Source organism: Apus apus, chromosome 4, assembly GCF_020740795.1.
Source record: "Apus apus isolate bApuApu2 chromosome 4, bApuApu2.pri.cur, whole genome shotgun sequence".
In the NCBI taxonomy this organism is placed as follows: Eukaryota; Metazoa; Chordata; class Aves; order Apodiformes; family Apodidae; genus Apus; species Apus apus.
Genome location: NC_067285.1, coordinates 33,302,254 through 33,329,241, shown reverse-complemented (window position 1 = coordinate 33,329,241; position 26,988 = coordinate 33,302,254). Strand labels below are relative to the sequence as shown.

Here is a 26,988-nt window from a genome sequence, read left to right as displayed (position 1 = left end):
GTAGATTAGCTCTACATTTTCACAATGCTTGGCCCAGGGGAGCACAAACAAGCAGAGACAAAAATCAAAACTCATATTGGTTTGAAACAAAACTTACTTTAAGCAAAAATGAGTATTTGCCACTACCACAAAGCCAACACCCTCTTTAGAACAAGAAGGCTAAAAAACTGTTTTGATGACCAAAGAATGAGGGCTGCACTATATTGACAGAACTGTGTTGGAAGTACAGTTGACTCCAACACACACAATATATGAAAAACTGAGCTAAAATACATAATGTTCAGAAATGAATGTCTGTTAAAAATAATGTTAAAACCCTGAGAACCAGTATACCTACAGCCTAATACCATGACAGCAAATGTAATATATGTTAAATCTCAAGGTCAGCATCTCCCATCATATATTTTAATACAAAGAGGGCACAATGGCAAGTGGATAACTGTAAAGTTAATGTTACATGGAAACCAGCTATAAATCAAGGCCCTAGAGATAAGCTAGCGATTGAAGGCTGAAGCAGAGTAATCCACCAAATGAGAAACATCCATCTCAGAAGCCAGGCTAATACTCAACTCCGTGCAAAATATTTCTTTAAGAAAATGAAAAAGAGAAGCGTGGCTGAGAAGTTAAACGCAACATTTTCCATTGGTACTGACACTGTGCTGCAATCTGACCAAAATTAAACCCAAACATGAGAAAATCATGGGCTCGTTAAAACCCACTTACACAGGGAGGCTGCATATCCTGCAACTCTAAATAACTTTTTCCAGAACATGCAGCTAAATCATCCAGGATGCTCAAAAGCCAAAGAAAATGTTGGCCAAATGGTTTGTTTAGGTTTCCAGTGTGCTTGGTGATCAAAACCACTACCTATTCTGGGTTTAGTGGTGTTATGGTAAACCTTGTGTAGTCGTAAAGCTTTATTTTTACTTTTTTTAAACTTAAAATGCACCCATGAGCTCAGTGGATTTCCCTCCACAGATCTCTAAAGAAACATCTGTAGCTGCACAGCTCCCAGTGCATTATTCTGGGGCTCTTTGATCTGCCTTTGTCCTCTTGAACTTCACATGTAGAAATGATGTAGCCTTTTCCACTGAGTCATAAGACAGATGTTTTAAATTCAAGTTTCAGCAGTCAAACAGCCTTTCTGAACCTGACAGATAGAATTAGGTTTCCTGTGCTGCTTTTCCCTATGCAGATGGAGAGCAGTGGGCATCACGTGGGACTCGGAGGTACCTCACCATCCTTGCTCACCATTACAAACACGAACAATGTCAATTTTCCTTCACAGCTGAGATCAACTGTGGCATTTCCTTGGCCTGAGCAAGCGTGCCTAAGTCAGAGCAGGGAACCCCAAGCACATTTTCCTTTTGACCACGACACCTTCCCTGTACCATGTGCTGCAATGTGACCACAGCACAAAAACCACTGGCTGGGAGCTCACACGTCATCTTTCTCCATTTTCCCAGAATAAAGCACAGAAACAAAACCCCTTCCTTTACAGCCCTGTGGGGTTTATTTTTAATCCTATTTGACATAACCCGAAGGACCCGTTTAAGCATCTAGCATTTCTGTACCTCCTAAAGCAAGGTGTGGGCATGGTCCAGAACATAACCCAACCATTCAGAGAGACAGGGTCATTTATGGCACAGGCCTGGACCTGTACAGAACGACTTGATGAGCTGTAACTACAGAATAACAGTCACTGAAAGAGCGGAGGATTATGGGGTGCTTTTTTTTTTTTTAAAAATCAGGAACAGTTTGTTGATGGATTGCTGGTTGACTCTACTTAGTTCTGCTGCCAATAATAAATTTTATATTGTAGCTGCCCTTGAAATACAGATTTATCTTCCTTTCTTCCACAGTGCCTGCTACAGACTCTGTGGCACCAATGATTACACATAATTGCAGCTGGTCTCTCTCCTTCCCCAAGCCCAGCAGAAAGGGCAACATGCCCCATAGGATCAGAAACACCCACATACCCACTACAGCACTAGCCAAGGCTTAATTAAACATTTTGTTCCAGTCCCTGTAAAACCCCATATGTCAGTGACTTAAATGGATCCACACAGGTATGAAGGATGCGATCCTTTGCAGCTAACCCAATAAAAAGCCAAAAATAACTTATATTTCACAGACTCCATTAATAGCTATAAAGTGTTTATCTGTGTGTTACTTATTTACAGTCTGGCTTTGCATCCACAAGAACCCTGCACCCTAGCACTGCAGTTCTAACTGCATCAGTGGCCCTCAGGAGGATGTCAGAAGATGACAAAAGGGTCTGAGTAAAAACTGACAGTGTATTTATTGACTTAAGAGGTTGTTTAAAAATTCGATTCATAGGCAGAAATTAATTTTGCTTCTTTCATAAAAACTTTGTAGTTGACACCTCTGTAGAACTGCCAAGTGTTCTCATTCTACTACAGAACAAACAGGGAATATTCATTTTTATTTTTTGCTTTTCTAACAAAAAGCAACTCTGCTCAGTTCAGGGTGTGGTTCTGCTGGCTAGGAGACATGGTCAGCAACTCAAATCCCCCACAGTAATCCCCAGTTTCTGTAAGATGTACTGTTCTATCTTTTATCTACAGATGACATTTCCAAGACCATTTTCTCACACTGTTAACAAAACTGGCAGCCTCGTGTATTTTCAGTCACACACCAATAATGAAGCTGATCATCAAAATGTAAACCCAGAGAAATACAGGAATGATCTTCTGAAGTTCTGGCAGAGACACAGCACGGAAATTGTTATTGGCAGCTCATTAGATAATATATTCATAAACTCCAGGCATATAATTAAACTTTTCTGAATTCATGTCTTTGCCTGGTTTAAATCATTTAAATAGATTCTGGTTTTCCTTTGCTGTGGTGCCCTGTGCAGCATTCTTTTCATAGTTGTGGTAAAAGTGATTCACCAACAACTGAAAGGAGAAAATGAAAAGGTGTCACTTACGCCCTGAGAGATGACAGAGCTGGCAGCATTCACAAGTACCATTTTATACAGTGTTTAACCTTTTAGAGGAACTTTAGATTTTAGAAATTAAGATTTTTGGTGTCAGAATAAGGAGAAAGGGAAGACATCTTACCAACACTAACAAGGTGCAAGATGACAAGTACTTTTGTACAGGCTTTAAACTGTATGGTGTGAGTATCATTGGAAAAAAAAATCTCCAACAGAAGACGCGAGAAAAACAGTAAATAAAATGATGGGTGTTTGATGTTTGTAAGGCAGTGCAAATCGTTCTCATTCTGTTAATAGCCACATTATCAGAAAACAATCATCTATACAAAAGCTGTCACCTCAGAGGTACTACTTGCACACAGCATTTTACAAAGCATGGCATAGCTAAGATGTAAATGACTCCTACATCATTATTACCAGTGATCTGTAAGAAATCAGTGTATTTTAAACAAGATAGGCAGCCCAAGCAGCTTCTGGAATTAGACCAGAATGCAGGAGGTAGCCAGACAGATGCTAGAATGACACGTAGTCATTTCTGTGTGTTCTTACCACTAGTTTTCATGTTATTACCAGATTTGGTTATAAGCCAAAATTAACAACCCTAATTTTGATCATCATTCAATTGACCTAGACTGAAGAAAGCCCAGCAGGTCCTGTCACCCTCTTTGCACAACTACAACATGTTTAGCTTTAGGCTTCCAACATGTAGCACCATAATACACACCTGGAGAGAGGAACAGCCAGCAAACTCCTTGTCTTAGGAATCACACCTGTGGCTTCTAGCCACAAAGGCTGTAGAGACCCTCTATGATAATGTTCTGCAAGACTTAGAAACCGGTAGAACTTGAAAGACAACAATCAGTTCTGGCCTACAAAACATCCTTATGCAGGTCATCATTTTCCATGCTGCTTATGTTTGGAATTATTAGCAAACACACCATGTACAATCCATAGAAAGAAAGAGTCACCACCAGCAAGCATAGTCTGAAGCTGAAATGACATCGGATGATCACGGATAGCTACAGTCATAGAACTATTCCACAATACATTCTTAAAAAAAGACTACTTGTCTCTCCAGCCACTTCTGGCCATAACTTAATACTTTTTTGGAATCCAATATGGCAGCATGCGCCCAGTTTCCATTTCATTTTGTCTTTAAGTTAGGAGACAATGTTGAACTTGAAGTATTATTATTTTCAGAATACCTAAATTTAATTTAGAAGTATGTAATGCAGTTTGTCATGAAAGGGAAGTATCTTTTTCAAACTTGGGATCCTCAAGATGTTTGAATTCTTGTGATTCAGAAGCTTTGAGGTGACTGCACTTACACATGACCTCACTTGTGGCATCTCACTAATCATTTGGCAAGTCCACTTCCAGCTTGTTCTCACCGAATATCTGCATATAACTGGCACTTAGTACTAGGCAAAAACATGAAGTCTATTCAGGAGTGGCATTCCTGGTGAATTCCAAGACTTGCTTCCATATTTTAATGGCCATTTGCCAAACACACAAGCACAATTTACATTAAGCAACTGTTCCAGCAGTTTCACTGGTGTCACATACAAATGCTAAGTGTTATGTATATGTCTAAATGCAACATTGAATGAATCATAGCAACATAATACTTAAAACTTCATGTCCAAATTTTTAAAAAGACTATTTCTAGAGTAGGCAGAGACTTTAGATGGATTTATTTTATCCAGATATGCATCCTTTGATTAAGAAATTATTCTTGAGCATTCTCCACTGATGTCCAATACACCATCCTAGCTAAAGCACTGCCACGCTCTAACTACTTAAAAAACAGACTGCCAGCTTTATTTTATATTCTCTCTTTTGAGGTTGTCTTTCTTCAAGACTATGGTCTCAGTCTCTATAAGATCACTTGACTGAGTAATTCCCAACTGACTTTCTCACTATAATGACCACACCAAAACACCCGTATCTGTGTGTTTTCTTTCATACTGAGATGTAAGGATCAGAACAGTCACCTGACCCACCATGCCATCACACTCTCCACAACTAGTTACCAGACTAACATGAGATGTGGGAAGCACACAGTGCAAGAAAAAGTAAATGCAATGAGAATTGTGCCTGAGAGAGGCAGCTTAATAATGAATCCATTTGTTTTAGCTCTTCCTCTACAGAAGTCTGTGCAACTCCTTGGTTAGATAATTATTTGCTTTTGAACATCAAACCTCTACTGTGGATGGCTTATCTGTCCTATGACCGGTCCTCTCCAAAGGGCCTGGGAGCCTTAAAAGGATTAAGGTATTTTGCAGGAAGGATCATCACTCCCAAACCTCTCTCAATCTGTTCTGTAATGATGAACTTATGTCCTTGGTAGACCAGCAATAAATATATACAAATAACATAGGAAGGTATAAAGGGCAGTGAGCAGTTTAATTTACAGTCCCTTAAAACACTTCATACAGATGTACCCACTAAATCCAGCAGCATCTTAAACCGCAGAGCAATGACAGGAGTGAGCAGTACAAGTGAGAACGCCCTGCGTACATACCACGGTGCTGCCATTGTGCATGTTGTGTGTGTCCTTATGGGCGTGGGCACAGAAGTCGATGCAGGCTGTCACCCCCGAGAAGGGCCGGCCGTCCTTGGAGCCCAGCCGGCAGTCTGGGCCCATGTGCTCGTTTTCCACCTGAAAGTAAAGGAAACTACAGGTACTTGGGACTGAAAGTCAGCAACTTGGAACCCCACTTGGAGCAGACTCAATGCAGCCAGGAATAATAACCAGAAAGCAGGTACTTTCCTAGGGAACATGCAACACTTAGCCCAGCCATCAAGATCTAACAGCTCGGCTAGAGCCAAGATGTCTTGATAGAAGGAAAACGTTTTATTTACAGTATTATCTCTAGGCCTTTTCCACGTGCACGGCTCAAGGCACAACTGAACAGTCGGTTGAAATAAAAAAGGGGGCATATTTCAAAAGCAGCCAAAGGAAAGAACTGCTGTAAGTCAGCGAGGGGATTCACCACATGACTGGTGAAGAGCTGCTGGCCATCAACTGTGGGGTTTCATCTGTTTTCAAACTATGCGGCCTGTTCAGAACGACAGCTACACTAGTTGACTCTCACAGACCTACCTGGTTCTGGAAAGCTTCAGGAGCAAGCTTTTTGTAAACTGGAGCCACATCAGTAGCTAAAGTTTGCAAATTATTTTCAAGAAGTTCCTCCTGCAGAGAAAGGCAACATTTTAACGCAAATGACAGCGCTCTAAAGAGTCTAATCCAGTTTAGAGATGCCTGAGAAGTCAGCAAAGCTAAGGAAGTCTGCCTCTATTTTATATTGTATTACTCTGACTAACATTCTGCTGCCTTTAGGCACCAACCATAAATAACTCTGCTTCTGCATGACTAAATTACCAAAATTGTTACATATAAATCAACCAAACAACATCAGACAATACCTGCTAGGGTGAAGAAACCCAACACACAAGGAACTAATTTCTCCCTCCTTTCCCTCTTCCAATACCCTATACTGTCAGGGAATGAGGTATGTTCCACAGAAAACAGAGAATTAACATCTAGGAGAAAAAAATTATACCCTTTACTGAGTGGAGGTGGAACCTAGGTCTTCTTTTAGTGTTTTGCTTGTGGGGCCTTTATGTTGATCCAGCCCTGCTAAAAGAATCCTCAGCTTCTACCTTCTTTTCCTTTTCATCATATAAGTTGCTCCAAACATGAATCTCAGCTCTCAGGGAAAGGGGTGTGCTTCTAACATAACAGGGCTCTTCCCAGGAACACTTTTTTGTTCCTCAGAGGTACAAAACTTAGGATCTCATGAGAATACTTACTAGATTAGGAAGTAATATTCCATATAAACATGGAAGTAGCTAGGTGGGCTTCTACAGCAGCGTAACCTTTTAGCTCTTATTTATAGAAACAATCCCTAAATTATTTTCTTACATTTTTACTTTTCCAGGAAAATCACCAACTGAGGGGAGGAGAAGGGTGGTGATACACTCCCTGCTTAGCTTTCCTCCAGGGACCAGGCTTTGAGAGACAATCACAGCTTCAGTTGTGCGTAGTGTGTAGTGGCAAAAAATTACTGCTTTCTTGATTTTGTTTAAAAATATCCCAAACCATTGATCACCATATATCTTGTAAAGAGCAATGTATATAAACCTATAAAGATACTTCAACATTTTTTAATGTGATGATACCTTACAAAAGGATACTGCATTTTTAACTCATGCTATAACTAGTTTATCAACTGTTTATTGAACCACAAGTTTTTATGAACTGCAGAATCACAGCATCTTAGGGGTTGGGAGGGGCCTGGAAAGATCATCCAGTCCAACCCCCCTGCCAGAGCAGGATCACCCAGAGCACATCACACAGGAATGTGTCCAGGCAGGTTTTTAATGTCTCCAGAGAAGGAGACTCCACAAGCTATCTGGGCAGCCTGTCCCAGGGCTCTGTCACTCTCACAGCAAAGAAGTTCTTCCTGATATTCACATGGAACCTCCTCTGCTCCAGTTTGCGCCCACTGCCCCTTGTCCTGTCACTGGACATCCCTGAACAAAGCCTGGCTCTGTCCTCCTGACACTCACCCTGAACATATTTGTAAACACTGATGAGGTCACCCCTCAGCCTCCTCTTCTCCAGGCTCGAGAGACCCAGCTCCCTCAGCCTTTCCTCATCAGGGAGATGTTCCACTCCCGTCAGCATCTCTCTGGCTCTGCGCTGCACTCTTTCCAGCAGTTCTCTGTCCTTCTGGAACTGAGGGGCCCAGAACTGGACACAATATTCCAGATGTGGCCTCACCAAGGCAGAATAGAGGGGGAGGAGAACCTCCCTTGACCTACTAACCACCCCCTTTCTAATGCACCCCAGGATGCCATTGGCCTTCTTGGCCACCAGGGCACATTGCTGGCTCATGGTCATACTCCTGTCTACCAGGACCCCCAAGTCCCTTTCTCCTACACTGCTCTCCAGCAGGTCAACCCCAACCTGTACTGGTACATGGGGTTGTTCTTCCCCAGATGCAAGACTCTACACTTGCCCTTGTGAATTTCATCAAGTTTCTCCCCACCCAACTCTCCAGCCTGTCTAGGTCTTGCTGAGTGGCAGCACAGCCTTCTGGTGTGTCAGCCACTCCTCCCAGTCTAGTGTCATCAGCAAACTTGCTGAGGGCACACTCTGTTCCCTCATCCAGGTCCTTGATGAAAATATTGAACAGTACCGGTCCCAGTACCGACCCCTGAGGGACTCCACTAGTCACAAACCTCCAACTAGATTCTGTCCCATTGACCACAACTCTCTGACTTCTTCCTTTCAATCAGTTCTTGATCCACCTCACTACCTGACCATCAAGACCACGCTTCCTCAGCTTATCTACAAGGATGCTGTGGGAGACAGTATCAAATGCTTTACTGAAATCAAGATAATCCACACCTACTGCCCTACCATCATCTATCCACCTAGTTACTTCCTCATAGAAGGCTATAAGGTTGGTCAAACATGACTTCCCCTTGGTAAAACCTTGTTGACTGCTCTTAATGACCCCCTCATCCTTGATATGCCAAGAGATAGTGCCAAGAACAAGTTGTTCCATCACCTTTCCAGGGATGGAGGTGAGGCTGACCAGTCTATAATTACCCAGGTCCTCCTTCTTGCCCTTCTTGTAGACTGGAGTGACATTTGCTATCCTCCAGTCCTCAGGCACCTCTCCTGTTGCCCACGACTTCCAAAGATGATGGAGAGTGGCCTAGCAATGACCTCCACCAGCTCCTTCAGCACCCACGGGTGCATTCCATCCAGACCCATCAATTCATGGATGTCCAGATTGCTTAACTGATCCCTAACCCAATCCTCATCTACCACAGCAAACTCGTCCTTCATCCTGACTTCTTCTGGGGCTTAGGGATCTGGGGCTCATGGGATGAGTCTGCAGCAGTACAGAGGCAAAGAAGGCTCTTCCACCAGGGCACCCACCGTATCCAGCAGTGGGCCTGTACTGCCTCTAGTGTTAGGTCTATCTGCAATGTATTTGAAGAAGCCCTTTCTATTGTCTTTGACCTCACTAGCAAGGTTTAGCTCCAAGGAGGCCTTAGCTTTCCTAATTGCCTCCTTACATCCTCTGACAACAGTCCTATATTCCTCCCAAGTGGCCAGCCCCTCCTTCCATGATCCATAGATACTCTTTTTCCACTTGAGTTTGCCCAGCAGTTCCTTGTTTAACCATGCTGGTCTCCTGGCTCCCTTACTTGATTTCCTACCCACTGGGATGCTCTGATCCTGAGCTTGCAAGAAGTGGTCCTTGAATGTTGACCAATTATCTCAAGCCCCTTTACCATCAAGTACCCAACAACACATCCTTAATTATCTATCCTATGTACTATTCTTATCTAGGTGTATCACACACCTCACTCCATCCAGTGCCTCAAATGATCCAAATCTTTCTTGACTTCCAACTAATTTCTTCTTAATTTACTATACCTCCTAGCTTTATGTCATCTGCAAAATTATCAGTATCCAGTATTTAGCTAAAAGAACCTGCTAAAAAACTTAATGACGAGACCAAACGAGAAATTATTTACCAGTAATTTCACTTCTTTGAGATGCACTGACAACCTGCATAAGCACTACAAGTGCCTGGGTACCTCTGTCACCTACAGCTGGAGGCTTTTGCACAGCAGCAGGCTGAGGGCACACATCATTATGGAGTACCTGTGTGCTCTGCAACTCTCATCCCCTCTCAGCTGCAGAATCCAAAGAAGCTTTAAAACAAATCCCATGGAAGAGGGGAAATAAGGGAATGCACTTTTAGGTTACACATCTAGAAAATCTCCTGGTTCAGTAATCTTCCCTTTTAAGCAACTGCTTTTAAACTGAGGTAGAAGGCATTCTCCTCCAAAAATGTACAGGTAGATCTCATGAGATAGCTCATCTCTAGGTGCTGCTGTGCTTGACCAAGTGTCCAAATGGAGCTCAGGGCGGCCATTTCACAGCCTCTGAGGAAGTGATGCCACTTTGCAGTCTCAAAGAGCATATTCTAATTACAGACCATCTATTTGAGCTCACATAAAGAGATCTGGCACAGCCTGATATTTCATTAGACTGTAGAGAGGAGGGGGGCCACCTTTGTTGTTTCCCCAGCTAATGTTCTTATAAACATCAGAAGCCTACAGAGAAAACACATGCACAGAACACTCCCTGCACAGCACTAGCCAGGGGGGAGAACCTAAGAACACAGTATCTGACAGAATGCACAAGGACAAAGGAGAAGGAACAGGATTCCTAAAGTGAAGAAACGCCCAATAAGCATGTTTTTCTAGAAACTGAAAATTTATAAAACAAATTCCCTCTTGAGACATGCAGGGCTCTTTTCAGCTTGTGCTGCCTTAGTCTGTAGGCAGTGGGAAGGACAGGAGGGCCATGTGTGCTCTGTGCTGCTGAGGCAGAGGTTCCCCACCTGAAGTGCTAGTGAGGTCTGTGAAGACCCAAAGCACAGCTCAGAGGAGGCTGAGGGCTCTGCCCTCATCCACAATATGCATGAAAGGTACTTCGTCAAATCTTGCAGGAAAAAAATGAGGACTTGAGAAGAATACTATCTCCAGTGACTCAAATGACATCTCTCTGTTCCAAAAAAGCAATGTTTCACACTGTGTATGCATATGCATCCACAGTACCCAAGGAAAAGGCAAAACCACCTCTGCTCCCATCTGGACTCAGCTGGCTGGGGCTGTTCCATGGCTGACAGCAGTGGAGTTCAGGAGCTGAGAAATATTACTGGGAGGGTAACCCAGAGGGAGAGCTGGATAACTGACTGCCCTATGGTCTACCTCTCGTCAAGTCTGCCAGATGTGATACTTGTATCTAGAGTTCCACAGGGAAGTGGGCTTAGAGACATCTATAGCCTGAACAGAAGGCACTGGGGAGTTACCCTGAGGGATATATGACCATCAGGCAGCAGTTATCAGCTTACAACACCTTTATTCCTTCTACATGAACATAATTCCCATGTAGAAAATTAATTTGGTTGGGTTTGTTTTTTTGAGGTTTGTTACTTGCCATAATCCGTCCCTATTTTCTGTGCTCTCTCAGCTTTGTGTCAGCACTGACACCCGGCAGCAGCAACTGCAGCAGCATTTCACTGCACACTTGAGTGTATTCATTCCTTCAAGAGCATTTACAAAGCACAAAAAACCCAGTTTATTCTAGGTGGCAGACAGAAGCCCAGCCTGTCAGCTGCTCAGACAGCAGTGTGAAAAGCAGGACAACCTGAGGTACCATGTTTCCCATCACAAGGCAGAAAGACTGAACTTCTGAGGTGCAGCCTTGGTGCTTAGACAAACCTTTAGCTGTGTTTTATACTTAGAATTAACATTTGGTACAGAATTACACCGTGGAGCTAAATATGCATACAGAAAAGCACTTAAGGTTAATTTTAAGGTATTTAAATACATAGTAAACAACACTGAGTTTTCATACAATGGAAAAATTATAAATACTAGAGTAACAAAACGTTTACTTGGGTTCCTGTGTGCTAAGCTATGCATACATATGAGAGAGAAGGGGTGGATATCCATAGATTCAATTTCTAGTTCTGAAAATCAGAGTAAGTGTTTGGAGGAAAACAAAACAATACAAGAAATAAAATAAATCTTACTTGTTTAGGGTCATCAGTGAGAAGCCTGAATTTCCTGGGGTTTTTGCTTCTGGCAAACTTACAGCCATTGAAATACATACTCCATGAACAGCCAAATGAGAACGATGCTCCACAAGTTTCTGGATCAAGTCCTTGACATGCACAAGTACGACTATGAAAGGAAACAGACATGTCGAGTCAGCTGATTATACAGGTTTTTTTTGGGTCAGTGCTATCTTTTATTATTTGCAGCGTAGCAACCCAGGAATTCAAAAAAATTCATGGTTTAACCAGATCTTTTCTGTCAAGGAAATATTAACATGTAGAGGACTGACCTTTTCTCCCATTAAGACATACATAACACTTGCTTATAGCTGTATAAATACACCCAAGCTACTCTGACTTCTCCAGTTTGGTAAAATCTTTATCCAAGAAAATACCACTGTTATGAAGGGTTACCCCTAAATTAAACAACTAATTTGTAGTGTGCAGCAATACCATTAGCTCCAAATGGATCTAACTTCCGAAGTGGAACAACTCAGCCCTAGCCTTTAACAACACAAGCATTAGATCCAGGTCACTGTACAGGTATCAGAGTCTGCTAAATGTGGAGTACACAAAAATCAGCATGAAGGCAGCACTGCCCAGTGCTCAGATGCAATTAATCACCTAGTCACAGAATCACAGAATTGCTGGAGTTAGAAGGGACCTCTAGAGATCATCTAGTCCAACTCTCCCACTGAAGGAGGGTAACCTAAAGCACTTAACACAGGACAGTATCCAGGTGGGTCTTGGATATCTCTGGAGAAGGAGACTCCACAACCTCCCGGAGCAGCCCATTCCAGTGCTCCATCACCATCACTGTAAAGAAGTTTTTCCTCAGCCTCATTTAAATGGAACTTCCTATGTTCTAACTTGTACCTGTTTGTCCCACAGAAAAGAGCCTGTCTCCATCTTCCTTGCACCCACCCTTTAGATGCTTATATACATTGATAAGATCTCCCCTGAGCCTTCTCATCTCCAGGCTCAAGAGTCCCAGCTCTTTCAGCCTTTCCTCATAAAGGAGGAGTTAGAGTCCCTCTATCAACTTCATCACCCTCCTCTGGACTATCTCCAGTAGCTCCCTGTCTCTCTTGAACTGTGGAGCCCAGAACTGGATGCAGTTCTCCAGCTGTGGCCTTACCAGGGCAGAGTAGAGGGGGAGAATGACCTCCCTCCACCTATTTGCCACAGTATTCTTTATGCACCCCAGGATTCTACTGGCCTTCTTGGCAGCAAGGGCACATTGCTGGTTGATGGATAATCTACTGTCTGTAAGGATTCCAACATCCTTCTCCTCCGAAATGCTTTCCAGGAGATCCGCCCCTAACCTATATTGGTGCTTGGGGTTCTTTCTTCCTAGGTGCAGGACCCTATATTTGCTTTTATTGAATCTGAGGTTCTTCTCTGCCCAACTCTCCAGCCTGTCCAGGTGACACTGAACAGCAGCACAAGCCTCTGGAATGCCAGCCACCCCTCCCAGCTTTGTATCATCAGCAAACCTGCTGAGGATACGCTCTGTCCCCTCATCCAGACCACTGATGAACGTGTTGAACAAGACCAGACCAAGTATTGATCCCTGGGGGACACCACTGGCTACTGGCCTCCAACTCAACCATTGATCACCACCCTCTGAGATCTGTCACACAGCCAGGTCTCAATCTACCTCACTGTCCCCTCATCAAGCCCACTCTTCCTGAGTTGCCTAGCAAGGATGTCAATTAAAATAAACCCTCTCAGAGGCACAGAGAAGAAGATTCTGAGTGTTCAATCTCTCGTTTATATAAAAAAGCCACATAAGCACCTTCTCAGCAGCTCATCAGCATGGCCATGTGTACCAGGGGCACACTGCCTGTGTCTGGACAGTGTGCAGAGCCAGGAGAGCAGCTCATTGTCACCTCTTTCCCTGGGCACGGCATGTCTTGGAGTCTGGTCTCTAGGAAAAGCCAGGAACTAATACATTTCATACTGGAATGGCACCTGGTAAGCTTGCAGTTTTACATGAGCTTCTGTGCATTTATTTTAGGAGCCCAACTATTGAATTGGCAAGTTCTTTACTGCAGACCATTCAGAAGGCAACACGGCAATCACTCCCTATGAAGGCAACTTACTCTTCGTTGAGGGCACATCTGCGGCTGGTGGGACAGCCATACTTTCTGAGACTCTGTGTCAGCTCCTTGTAAAGTGTGTCAGCCAGGAGGTGGGGGATCCCTTCCCAGGCCAGGATGAGGATCACAATGACAGCAGTTTGGCAGTGGTGTCCTGCACGCTGACGGACCAAGCACAGCAGCTTCTCCTCATCACTGCTTCTTCGGATCACCTGGAAGAAGAATTTGGTTTTATTCTTGGAGAAGCATAGAAAACACACAATATGTTACTCTTCTCTGGGACGTGCAAGGCCTGGAAGAGTAAGGAACACTGCTACCCAGAGAGGGCCCATCAGCAAGCAGGACCAGAACAGCATCACACACTGATCTCTGGTGTAGAACATGATTTGGCATTGCCTTTTTACCTGTAGAAGTAATAGCAGTACATTTTTACAGGAGGAAGAATATTTTAGGTGTTCTACACAAACAATAAAGAAGGTGGATTAAGAGGAAAATAACTATTAGAAGTAAATAACAATACTGAGACAACAGATTCACTGCAAACCTAACATTTACATTGAAAATAATACTGAAAACATACTGCCAAAACCCAGAAGGCAGGTACAGAAAAGCACATCACAAAAGCACTCGGACACATGGGTTAGGATGGTTACCACAGTCAGGGACTATAAAAGCAGGAAGGCAACTGAGTTTTTTTACTCACTCTCTGAATACCTGAGTTCTCCCAGATCCCCTGTTGGCCTGCTGACAAAGCTTGTTTGTTACCAGACATGCAGCTGTCACTCACATGTGACCCCTAGCCTGATCAGCTACGAATGTGAATTATTTGAACTCTTTAAAAGTGGAGACCAAAGTACACTTACAATTAATCTGCAAATGAAAAGCTTTTCAATGAAACAGTCTCAGAGGGAAGCTGTGCAGGCTTAGCAGGAAGAAGCAAACTTAATTTGTGTCAAGGGAGAAAGCATCACCCTTCTAAAGTTAATCATACAGCCTTTCAGTCAGCCTCAGGCTTAATGAGAACACAAGCAAAGGGATCTGCGATACCATTCCTCAAAAGGAGCCCTGGTTGTAACTGATCAACCAGTACAGTATTTTTTATAAAGAAAGAAAATTAATTTACCTTTGAGTGAGGTTTACAGAAAATCTATTACAGCTGATATACAAGAGGGTATTAATATCAGTGTGAGTTTTATAGTTCTGAGGCAGCCCAGCTCCTTCCAAGTCAAAAGGAGAAGAATTTAATTTTGTTACTTGGCATGAAGAGTGATGCTTTTTATGTTTTCCTTCTCTTTCTAGACTTTGTAACATTTCAATAGAGAAATCTGGTACTTCTTAGTTTCTCAGTACAACATCAGGTTGCCCTTTTTGGGTTCTCATATCCTTCTAAACTGGAAATACACAGTCCAGGAAAAATTACAAATGGACAGGAAGAAAATTTACAGCTTCCTTTAGGCTAACACCACACTTCCCTGGAGCTAAACATCCTTGGAATTCGCTTCATTATGCAGGCAGTAGAGAATGCAATATTCTTATTGGAGCCAAAACCACTTTACAATCCATCATCTTTCAGGCCACAAAGGTATCTAGTGGATTTATTAGTTGTCTGAACTTAATTTCTGTGGCTCTTAGCAGGTTACACTGTGTGCTCACCTGACACCACATCTGGAGCACTCCTGTCCTTTTGTTACCAGAAATAGGGACTTGTCTCACCTGACCATTTTGGACTTCAAAGAGCACAACCTGCCCCAAAACCACCAGTCCCTGCAGGCCTGCAGGCAGGGACAGTGCAGGCAGAGCTGGAGCTGTGCTGCCTTTCCATACCAACTGCCCATGGCCCTTCACATGCCTAGGCTGACCTTCTCACAGAGACAATAAACACAGTTTGTAATCATCATCAATCCACAGCAATTCCACACTCCATACAAAGAAAGGCACATTTGAGCAGGACAACTGAATACATGGAATCAAAGAGACACCACGGTCTTCTTGATGACTAAACAATTTTTCTAGTGGAGGAAAATGCCACTGCAGCTGTGGCAGTTTGACTTGGTGATTTCTTAGTTACATTAATACTGATTACTCTGTTAATTTCCAACTTGTAATTTGTTTCCTAATGCCCAATGACAAATACATTTCTGAACTCTACAATAAATCATATGCATATTATATTATAAATATATTAAGCAGAAGTCAAACTGACTGCATTTGCTTTTGTAACTAAGCTTGGGGTTACCTAAGTGGTACAACCCAAAACACAACTACAGGCTGTGTACTGGTTATCAAGTCTTTGCCTGATGTGCTTCCAGATCATGTTTCTTACTGTTTTTCAAAGTAATGGACCTAGTAAGTTAGTTGACCAATCATTTCTTGAATTACTCTTAAGCTGTCTCCAATTATTTACTCATTTCTATTCCAGTTTCTGCAGCCTCAAATTACTCAGGGTGGTTCCAAGATATTTTCAGCCTTAAACATCCCTAGACAACAGTGTTTTAACCAACTACCCTCCCATTTACTTGATGGAAAGGTCATATTTGTTAAATTCATACAACAGCAACACTCTCTTGATGTCATCAGAAGAGTAGCACATACAAAATTTCAGCTTACACTGTAGTTCACTTTGTTTTCAGCATGCATTTGACAGCGTCCTCCTCAGTAAGGCAAATGGGATTAGTACACTGCCAGAGCCAGAAAAGATGACAGTAATGCAGTTTATTTATCAATCCTTCATGCAATAATTTAAAACATGTATTTATTTGCTATGAAAAATTTGCAAACATAACTTCCAGTGTACTTATTGTTCAACTATGAAACACTGAGATGCCCAATATTAAGTCAAACATGTAACAAACAGAGCAAGTCCCTGAATGTTTCCTCAGACTGTGAACAACACCCAAATCAGTTGGCAAATCTTGCGTCCTGAAGTTGGTCCTTCATGATTTCTCTGATGTAGTTAACAAAAGTGATACAGTAAACCATTTAATACTCCAGTCTGATCAGTTTTGGTCCCTAATGCATTTAAAAGGAATAATAAAATAAACATTTTTCAGTGGTGAAACTTTAAAGCTATGTTTTTAAAATGGGAAAATAAAAAACTCCCCTGCAATTGCTTTTCCACACAAAATAACCACACCTTCCTAGTGACTCACATTGAAAAATAATATAATCAACAAAACAGACTTGTATTATGTTTGTAAAGTATTGTGTAACACTCAAATGTCATATCCTCTCCTTTTTGCAGGTATGTAGGGCCAGATTATCCCTGAACTCATTTTAGCAAGCACTAGTTGCCATCAGCACTGAGTATCCATCAAAAGACACACACTGACCATGAATAATCTGTTTCAGCCACAGGGCAGCACTTGTGGAAAGCAACAGACCTGACCAACTCCCCCATGAGGCCTGACCAACAGCTCTCAGCCCTGCTCTGCACTCAGGCCACTGGGGATTAAATTCTATGGCTACCCTCTCTCTCACCTGTTTGCCAACATAACCATGTCTAGGACAAAAGGAAAACTGAAATGGGACACAGCTCCTTCCAAATAGCTCTCTTACACACATACATGTTTGGACACACAATATCACAAGTAACATCCTTGGAGGTTCCTTTTAGGTTGCTGATCTGGGCAGGAAGCTCTTCAAATATTCTCAAAACCAAGTTTTGTATGTCCCTCTGGTGCTGTAGTTGGGCATCCACCACTGTACCATGCCTGTTCCACATTCCTATGGCTATGCACGTGTCCTTGTTCACATGTACATCTAAAGGAAGGCACCAATTCAAGGAGTTGATTTTATTAGCTAGTCCAGATACTCTCAAATAGCAGAATCTGAGAATATGAGCCAGCCTTCAAGGTGAGCCACAGCCAGCCAGCTTGCACAGAAACACTACCAACACCTGTTATGGCAACATAGCACAGCTAAACCTCTGCTTCTACGAGCCACAAAGGTAGAAGTTAACACAATTTTCTTAACAGAAAGCATGAGCCAAAAGTTAAGAGCATATTTAGTAAAGAGGTGCCATACACAGCAGAATTTGATCCAGCAATTCAACAACAAACTAGAACATAAACAAGAAGTTAGTTTTCCATTCCCTCACACCCAAGGATGGTGGAGAGACAGAAAGGGATGCTAAAAATTAAAGATCACAAGAACAGGACAAGGTCAGAGGAGTGGACTGCCCAGCCTTACCCTGATCCTGACAGTGCCTAACAACAATTGCATAGGCATGAGTAGTAAGAAGGGCACTCAGATGCAGAGACACTCCTCCACAACCAGCAGGCACCTCACAGCCACCTATCTGCAGCTCAGGGGACCTGATCTCCTCCCAGCTTTTGAAGGATTTGCCTTCTGTGCATTTGTCCACTCCTAAATCTATGCAGCATTTTACCATCCACTACATTCCTGGACAAAGCCTAATTACAGACTGTGTGCAAGAACAAACATTACCTTTTCTTTGTGCTGAGTACGTGCCCTGTGCTAGCGCCCTCTTGTTTCTGATACAGGTTGAGACTGGAGAGCAGACTGCTCTTCAACTCTCCATGCTGCCAAAGACTGAGAGAACCCTGCTTTCTCCCCTGCCCTCTTGCCAGGCTGAGAGTCTGTAGTTCCACTTGTCTCTCCCAGTTGTTGTGCTTTCTTGAGGAACCAGGACTGGACAGTATTCCAGACTGGGGTGCAGCACGCTTCCTCACAGAAGCATAATTAGGTTTCATGTTTTCTTTATTCCTCCCCAGTAATTCTCACCAGTTTCTTTTGCTGTTTTCCTCACTGCTGAACACTGAAATCACTGTCTACTGAACTGTTACACCAAGCAGTGACACTCAGCCTAGTGGCCATCACTTTGCATATGAAACTACAACACTGCTCTTTGTGTAACTGTATCAAGTCAGTTCTACCTACCATTTTAGTGGCCATTGTGTCTGCATCGCAAGTCCTACCTGCTCCTCACGATAGCTGTCCCTCCTCTTCACTGTCCTGAACAACTTTGCATCATCAGCAGTTTGTAACTTCGGTGTCTCCCACTTTTTTCAAAAAACTTCTGAATACATTGAACAGCATCAGTAAAGTTATGCTATTAATAAAACCTGCTTCAGCTGTCCAAATGCTTGACTTGGTTCTATTATACGATTCTGTGACTTCTACTTACTTGAATTATTTCTTTTAGATTGTTGAAGCAACTGTCTCAACCCTTGGCAGGAGCTCTGGAACAAGGAATAAGTACACTGTGAATAAAAATTACTGTGTCCTTCAACATGAGCCAGTCTATCTAAATTAGCACATACATGACTTATGTGAGTAGCTAGGAGTCAGACTGCAGAAGCTCAGCATAACAGATGCTGAATTACCATACAGATGAGAAATTACTTTCCAGTTTAGGATCACCAGAATAGCTGTGTTAACTTGAATATGATATAAACCAGACACCACTAGCAAATAGTACAAAATTTTAATGGCGAGTTAAATACATGGCTGTAATTACAGGAAGAAAAAAAAAAAGGGAACCAAGAAAAAGGTCCTTTTTAGGTTTTTTTTCACCTCCAGGTGATTCCTCTGCAATGCTCCCTCCAGCCCATTCTGAATTTCTTCAGTAAAATAACTGTCTCCTTTGCAGGTACCTATAGCTGATTTTGAAGTAAGAACACAGCTTAACTAGTCCCTGTCATTTCCTGAACTAGATGACTCATTTAGAACAGTTTTCTAACCTGCAGATTTTGCCTCTGCACAAGGTTTGTGCAGGGAGCCCTCACCACGCAGGCTGAGCTACAACCCTTAACTCATCCTTGCTGAGTTACAGTTCCATAACAACCTGCACCAGTGCAAAGCAGGAGCACAGCACTGCTGAAAACTGCTGCTGTTCCAGCCCGTGATGATGTTTAACACCAAGGTTCTTGTTTGTGGCAGTCTACCCTCCTTTTTCCCAATTCACCACCACATACTAGAAGTACATTAAACTCTGCAAAAATAAGGACAAAACTCAAGTCTCAGCTCCCAGTGCCCTCTTATGCTACTTATTCCTCCAGCTTCCCTTTCTGTTATAACGCCAGCAACGGTGAACTGCTCTTGGTATGACATGGGTGACAGAATCTGCTCAGTTTGTTCAGACATGCCATTTGTTTTACCTAAAGTAGTGATAATAGCCACTTCAATGTTTGCTCTTTTATAATACTGAACTTTGTTTACCTTAACATAGCTTTCTTTTTGTTTCATGTTTACTCTAGCCAAATATTTGACTAGTTCTTCATGTTAAACAACGTTAAAACACTTGTTTACTTCAGAAACCACATCAAAGTTCCTAATAATTTTGAATCTCAAAGCACTGCAGCACTAAAAGAACAGCTTTATTTTGGATAACTTCAAACATTTTTGTCCAAAATCAAGTCCTCTAATTCTGTATTTAGCAGGCACACCTCTAACAAGCAGTGAAAATAGTGCCTGCCCAGCTACAGTACCTGCTATACACACTAACTTAATGTATTACCACATTATGGCAAGAAGGTGATGCTCTAGTACAATGTTGTCCAAAAAGGTGAACAAAACCCCCACCAACCACTCTCCTCTGCGATGTGCAAAAATAATTTCTTTCAGGCTTATCCTATGGAGAATATAATTTAATAATGAAGATAGTTTAACAGATTAAATAAATGCCTGAAGAACAGTCAGCTCTTTATAGCAGAATGGAGTTGCACTTAAACCTCTGGCCAGGGTACAGTTAGTCCTGCAGAATTTACTTCAAAGACCTTTTCAACCCCATTTCAACAAGTCCCCACTTTATCATCTCCCAAAGAGCACGACAGCTTCATGATCCCCTAGTTAGCAGTGCCACACCAGGCCTCCTGACAGTGGCACTGCCAGGCAGGAGAGAGAGACAGAAGCACCAACAGTCTGCTCAAAGGTGCCTGACTCCCTGATAAAGTGGTTCTCTGATTCATAATGATCAACCTCTGCAGAGTATCTTACTCATCTGTCAGTTCACTTTCTTCAATAGATTACACATGCCTTCTAACAATAATTTACACAGAGAGCCTAGAAGCTGGAGGAACTTCTAACTTTTTTAGCTTTTTAAACCCCCAATTTCCACCACTTTCTCCACTCAGGCTAAACTAGCAAACTGAAAAAAAAATACCTTCTCTGCATCTGCAGAAGAATCTATTGTTATTGAGGCTCATTCAGCACTCAGCAAATTGTAGTTTCTGGCATTTAGCTACAAATTCCTGTCAGCTCGATGAACTATAAAATCTTGGTTATAACAGTGGGTTATCTAAGCATTATTTAAAAAAATATTAATTTCAGTGGCTAATATTAGGTTCAGGTCTGTACAGGACATTAATTTCAAGATTAACTCTATTTTTTAAGTGTCTGTAATCAGATTTTTTTATCCTTTTTTAGTCCACCCTTTTTTTTAATTTATATATACTAATAATACAACCAACTCTACAGAAATAAAGATCTGTCAAGTTATAAAACTAAAAAAAGACAGAAGTGAAAGTTTGAGAGACTATTCACAAAAGACATAAAAGCCTGCACGTACTGCATTTTCAAACCAATTAGAGCCAGCAGCAGCCTAACAGAATCTGAAGGGTCAGCAGATCATCCAAGTGTTTAAAAAAACAAACAAACAAAACGGTGCTCAGGTTAAGACTCAAGACAAAATCCACTTCTGCTGTGGTCACCAACAAGACATTTGGGAAGATCCCTATATCAGAAAGCTTCACAGGGGACAGGCAAGAATTTTTTTTTCTTTAAAGTTAAGGCCCTGACAAAAGTGGTTATAGGACAATAGCAACAAAAAACCCTCAAAACACAACGACAATGCCCCGCACCAAACAGCAGCAATTTGCCAACTTCAGATTATATCTACCACAAAAACTCAAGGATGAAACAACTGAAGCGTTAAACGTGATGCACATTGTCTTGATTTATAATCCTTTAGTACCAGAGGGGGCCTGAAGACTAGATACCACTTTGTAAAAAGACCCTAGAAGAAATATTTTGACTCAGTGATCACATTAGCCTGGTGTCTGCACGGGGGAAAGCAGCCATCACACAGCCAAGAGGGATGCACAGGGAGAAGCCAAACTTTTCTGAAGTGAAGTCACAGCTCAGTCACACTGCAGGTCTTTCTGGATTTCCAAAAGCTATTCAGTAAAAGGCTCTTAAAAAAATCCCCCTAATGTGTCTTGGGACACATCAAAAGACCACACATGAATGATTGCTGAAAAGACACAAAACAAAGGCTGGTATGTCTCAAATGGGAGCTCTGTGGAACTGTGTTCAAGCTTGTGCTCTTCAGCGTGTTTGTTAAGGGTAAATAAAAGGATGACAACATTTGTTGATGACACTAAGCAATTCAAGAGTAGTGAAGACAAGCACAATCTGCAAACAAATGAAGGAGGAGCCCTGCTGGCTGAGCAGGCAGTAAAATGGCAGATAAAATTCACTGTGGATGTGCATATTTAATGCATATGGTGAAAACAACTCTATTTTTAGATAAAGATGGACTCTGAGTGGGCCATTACCATGCAGGAATGAGAATCTGGCATACTGATAGAAAGTGCTATGAAAATGCCAAATCACTGCTCTGCAACAGCGAAAAAGCCAAAACAACTGCTAGAATTTACTGGGAATAGAGCACAAGGCTGAAAACATTATGCCAGCATTTTATCTCCTAGCATAAGAGAACCGGCAGAAAAAGGAGAAGATGACAACTTTAATGAAAGGCAACTCAACACCAAGACACTGTCCCCAGCTCAGGGAACCAGAGAAGCTATGAACTACTGGAAACTAAGCAAGTCTTCTGGGAGGTAACTGCCCTGCTTGTACTGCTCTGCCATGGGTCAGCGCTGGAGACAGGGCACTGGTGAGCAGGACCTCTGCCCTGACCCAGTTGTTTTCATCACCTCTTACCTCTTGCCTTTATTCAGAGCTTAGAAAATCACATTGCAACTCTGAATACAAAGACAACGGATAGCAGAGACAGCTTCATTGATCCAAGCCAATGTCCACTGAAACCAGGAGAAGGAACCCACAGGAAATGGGCTTAATCCAGAGACTGTTACGAGCTCTAAGGCCAGTGACACGTTATCTTTGACTTCAGTGTAGCAGGGTGATGCCTACAGTGAGTTAGTCATGAACAACAAATGAATTCATAAAACATTTCATGTAAATTGAGGCAATTATAATTTACTATCAGACATACTGACTGCAGAACAACAAAAAACAAAACCACTACATGTCCCTTATCAGCTAAAGCACTGATAAAACAAGAGGATTGATACGAGTCAGGTCACTTATCACTGGCTGGTTATAGGGGATGCACAGTAACATGAAACTGTCACATGAACAGGCTACTAAGAATGACAGGCCAGTAATTTCAGTACTTCAAAGGTTTTTTTTCTTAACTTACTATGGAGAAGTATGATGAACTTGGACAAAGCAAAGAGCAAAAGAAATCCAAGCATAAAAAAAAGTGTGTTTACCCCAGCATGTCACAGAATAATTAGCTATTTTCTAATCACAGCTATCACCTCCACAGATATCCACACGTGACATCTCTGGCAAAGCTGTTAATTCTGCTTTGACATAAAAATGAGATGATACAATTTCTGATGCCAAAAAATTAAGAGGTCAAGCAGTCTCCCTGCTGCCACATCTAGTGAAAACAACAGCAAGCTCAACTTCACTGCACACAGGTCAGCTCATGTGGGCATCAACCTAGTGGTTACACATAGAACTATCCAAGTTTCAAATACTAGGTAGTATTTACTGATAATATTCAGGATTCAGGTCCAGCTAATAGGAGTGCTCTTGTCCACATGTAGAAGTACCATCCTATAAAAAATATAAAGAGGAGACCAATGTTTATTTCTTCCCGAGAGAAGAATAAAGATGACACTACAAGTTTATGGTAACCTGAAATCCAAGGAAGAAAACTTGAGCTACTTTTGGGGAATGGGACCTGTCTCAATACACATATAGCACACCAGGCACATCAAGAGAAAAGGAGCCACTTAAGTGAAAAAAAAACAATTTAGGAGGGAATCAGTTTTATTAACTTGCCAACAGAAGAATGTATGGACACAGGTATTTTAGAAAGCCTCCTTTAATCTTAAAATATTTCTAATGAATCAGTAAACAAAAATTATCTAGTGGAAATGAGGACAATTAATTGGGAAAAATAGTCAATTCGTGATCACAGATACATTCAGTTTTTTCTTATCATATTTGCTTTGGCTGAGCTCCATCACTGGGTGTTCACCAGCAAGTCTCTCAGTAGCCCTAAGGGCAACAGTCTGTCCATCTGCAAAGCAGAAGTGAGTCTGTTCCAAAGTACACTGTAAGTGAAAGTCTCTGTGCAGCTGACAGAACCTTGTGACTGCAACTATCAGAGAGCACAGCAAACTTATTCCATATGCTTTCCAACAAATTTCACTAGTATGTTTCTTTGCTCATAGCCAAAACCCAAACATGCTGTAATAAGGATTAAAATTAGCATTGCCAATGAAAAGTTAATGCAATACATTAAGAACACCAACCCTAAAATGTTGCTTTTATACAGGATGAAACAGTTCTACAGAGACTTCAGTGATTTCCTCTTGCATTGAGCAGTCACACAGTAACAAGCATACATCCTCTTTAGGTCTGAATTTGCACACACAAGAAAATCACTGCTGCATAAAATAAGACTGGAACTAAAGTTAAATGAATGTCAAGGTTTACTCTCACAAATTACAGATAGAAATGTGAAAATCTAACTGGAGAGTAGGTCCCCCCTGTTTCTTAAAACAGCCTTTTCTGCACACATGGAAGTGCTTTCTGACTGTCATACTGCATACCTATGTTGGACACCATGCAGATATCCAACAAAAACCTACTATTTCTGTTTTACATTACAGTATGTTGATACTGGCAACAGAAAAATCAAGGTTAAGAGTTAGTTTTAAATGCCTTTTTCCTTTAAACTGCTCACAACCGTTTCTAAAGATAAAACTTTTAACTCCTGTCCTCTGTTAAAACTGAGTTTTAGTTGAAACACAAATAATTCTGTTCTTTTTGGGTGAGTTGTTTATTAAGTTACTTTTATCATCTTTTTTTTCTTGGATGCAGATTTGTTGTTCAATATTATCTGAAGCAACATGCACATGTGGGATTCCTTTCTGAAAAAGCAGTTTATGTCTTGAGTATGAAAACCACATTTTGAGTGTTCCAAACATAAGCAATAAATGTTTAGCATGCAATACCATTCACATACAACATGTAATAACCTCATTTCTGTCATGTAGCTACAAATGCACATCTACAGCTGTACAGTTGTCTTCACGGTTTCTTTCAATCAAGTCAGAAATTCCTTAGTAATTTTTTTTTTCTTTTAAAAAAAGTCTACTTTTTAATTCCCTCAGTGGTTTCAGCAAAGCTTAAGGACAATTCTTTCCAAGCTCTCTCCTGGAGCTTTTGTCTGTTACCTCATTTCCTGACTCCTATGAAGCAACATGAGGCAAGACTTTGGTGAAAACTATCACCATAGCATTTACACTTCCAAATACTGAGTTCAGTTCCTCAAAAACAGTAATGAGCTCTATGGCATACGAGTTCATCCATCACACTCTTTTCTTCAGGTATTCACACAACTGAGAAGGATTAAAAAAAAATATTACTGGAGAGTTTTCCACTCTCCCCAAGCAACCATCCCTTCTTCCCTTTCTTTCACACTTCCCAGTAACATATTTCACTAGACACTCCAACTTTCAGATGCTGTCAGGGTGTTCTTAGCCTTGATGTGGTCATCTCTGCTAGCTCTGTCAAGCACCTCTCTTCCACACTCATTCAAACCACAGCATAACACACAGCATCACATCTTAAACTAAAAATAAAATAAAATATAGTTTTCCTCAGCTTCATCATTAAAGCAGACTTGTAGATTAATTTAATGAAGAACCAGATCTCCGTTAAAGTTCAGATTATATTTACTCTCAAGGACTACATGTCATTTGATATTTAAAAGCCACACAAACCAATTTTACTACTATAACATAAAAACTTACCCACTTGGCAATTGGACACCCCTGAGAGCTTTTTCCTTCCTTTCCTGTATAAACCACTACCTCTATTCTCACAGCGCTTCCTTTTGCTCCATACCTGCATTAAAAAAGGTCATGAGTAAAACTGATGTAACATTTTAAAACAGGAAACATTTTCAATAAAACAGGAACAACAAGCTTATTTTTATTTTACTGAGAACGAGGGAAAATGAAATATTTATAGTGTCAAAAATACTTAAATTTAAAATCCTATTTGCAAGAACAATTTTTTTGACAGGTCTCTTCTGATAACAAGCTTCTGCCCCTCAGGAAACATCCTCTGGGGAAGGAAGTGTTAACTGCATGTAAATCCTAGTGCATTTAATCACTAATATGAAAACATGACTTCTCTGTCCAATTTGCCACAGCTTCTTCACAGGCAGGACATTAATTCTGCCAACTGCTGATCTCCGCCTTTCCTACTGACTTCAGTGGGACCTAAGAGCACATTGCACTTGAAACTCAACCCTAAAATTCCAAGAGTCTCAGGAAAGACACATGAGTTCGGACCTGAAGCACCAGTGCTCACCTCATCTGAAGAGGAAAGCACTTTACAAATGAGTACTGCAAAAAGGAGACAAAACAAAAGCTAAACAGCACCTGATTTCTCACAGCTCCTTTCCTGTTTAGACAGTCAAAAACACTGTGAGCATTAAATGCTGAATTCTCCTCACCTGTTCTCCATTATTTCTCTCACAGCAGCAACACTGGGTCCTGTCCCGAGGTGTGTGTAATATGGACCTTCATCTTTCTCTATAATTTGCTCTGTAAACAGGTTGAGAAAACTAAGTTGGCACATACAAAATGTATTTACACCACTACAAGTAAGCTTAGAAGTGGTTTACTGAAACATATTCTGATTTAAATTACAGTACATAAAACTTGTTTCTGAAGTGTAATGAATAAAAAGTATAAGAGATTTTTCTCCAAACAGGCATAACAATTATTTTACATTTCTTTCCTCCCATTAATCTGCTAGTATTTTTCTTTATGTTATAAAGTAATTCTAATTATAGCAATATTTTGCATGCTTTACAAACATTCATCACTGGAGCTGGCACATATTGACTAAGTAAGCTTCGCAATATCCTTGTTGGTAGGAAAACATTAATTCATTTTAGACAAAGCAGAATTAAGGGAGAAAATAATGAACTGATAGTCACATACTACAGAACAGAAAATGGAACATA

General features: G+C 41.4%; 1 protein-coding gene and 1 long non-coding RNA gene across 3 annotated transcripts in view; one reads left to right on the top strand and one right to left on the bottom strand.

Annotated features, from left to right (window-relative positions):
- Window positions 1–26,988, bottom strand: part of TET1 (tet methylcytosine dioxygenase 1) — a 64,959-nt gene that overhangs the window by 12,049 nt on the left and 25,922 nt on the right. Inside the window, exons 4-9 of the mRNA XM_051616622.1 lie at window positions 26,473–26,563; window positions 25,763–25,856; window positions 13,728–13,936; window positions 11,599–11,749; window positions 6,069–6,158; window positions 5,487–5,624 (exon numbers count right to left, since the gene is read on the bottom strand). Coding sequence (XP_051472582.1) covers window positions 5,487–5,624; window positions 6,069–6,158; window positions 11,599–11,749; window positions 13,728–13,936; window positions 25,763–25,856; window positions 26,473–26,563 — 773 coding nt within the window. The remainder of the gene's footprint in view (window positions 1–5,486; window positions 5,625–6,068; window positions 6,159–11,598; window positions 11,750–13,727; window positions 13,937–25,762; window positions 25,857–26,472; window positions 26,564–26,988) is intronic.
- Window positions 1–26,988, top strand: part of LOC127383537 (uncharacterized) — a 71,328-nt gene that overhangs the window by 26,283 nt on the left and 18,057 nt on the right. The window lies entirely within an intron of this gene.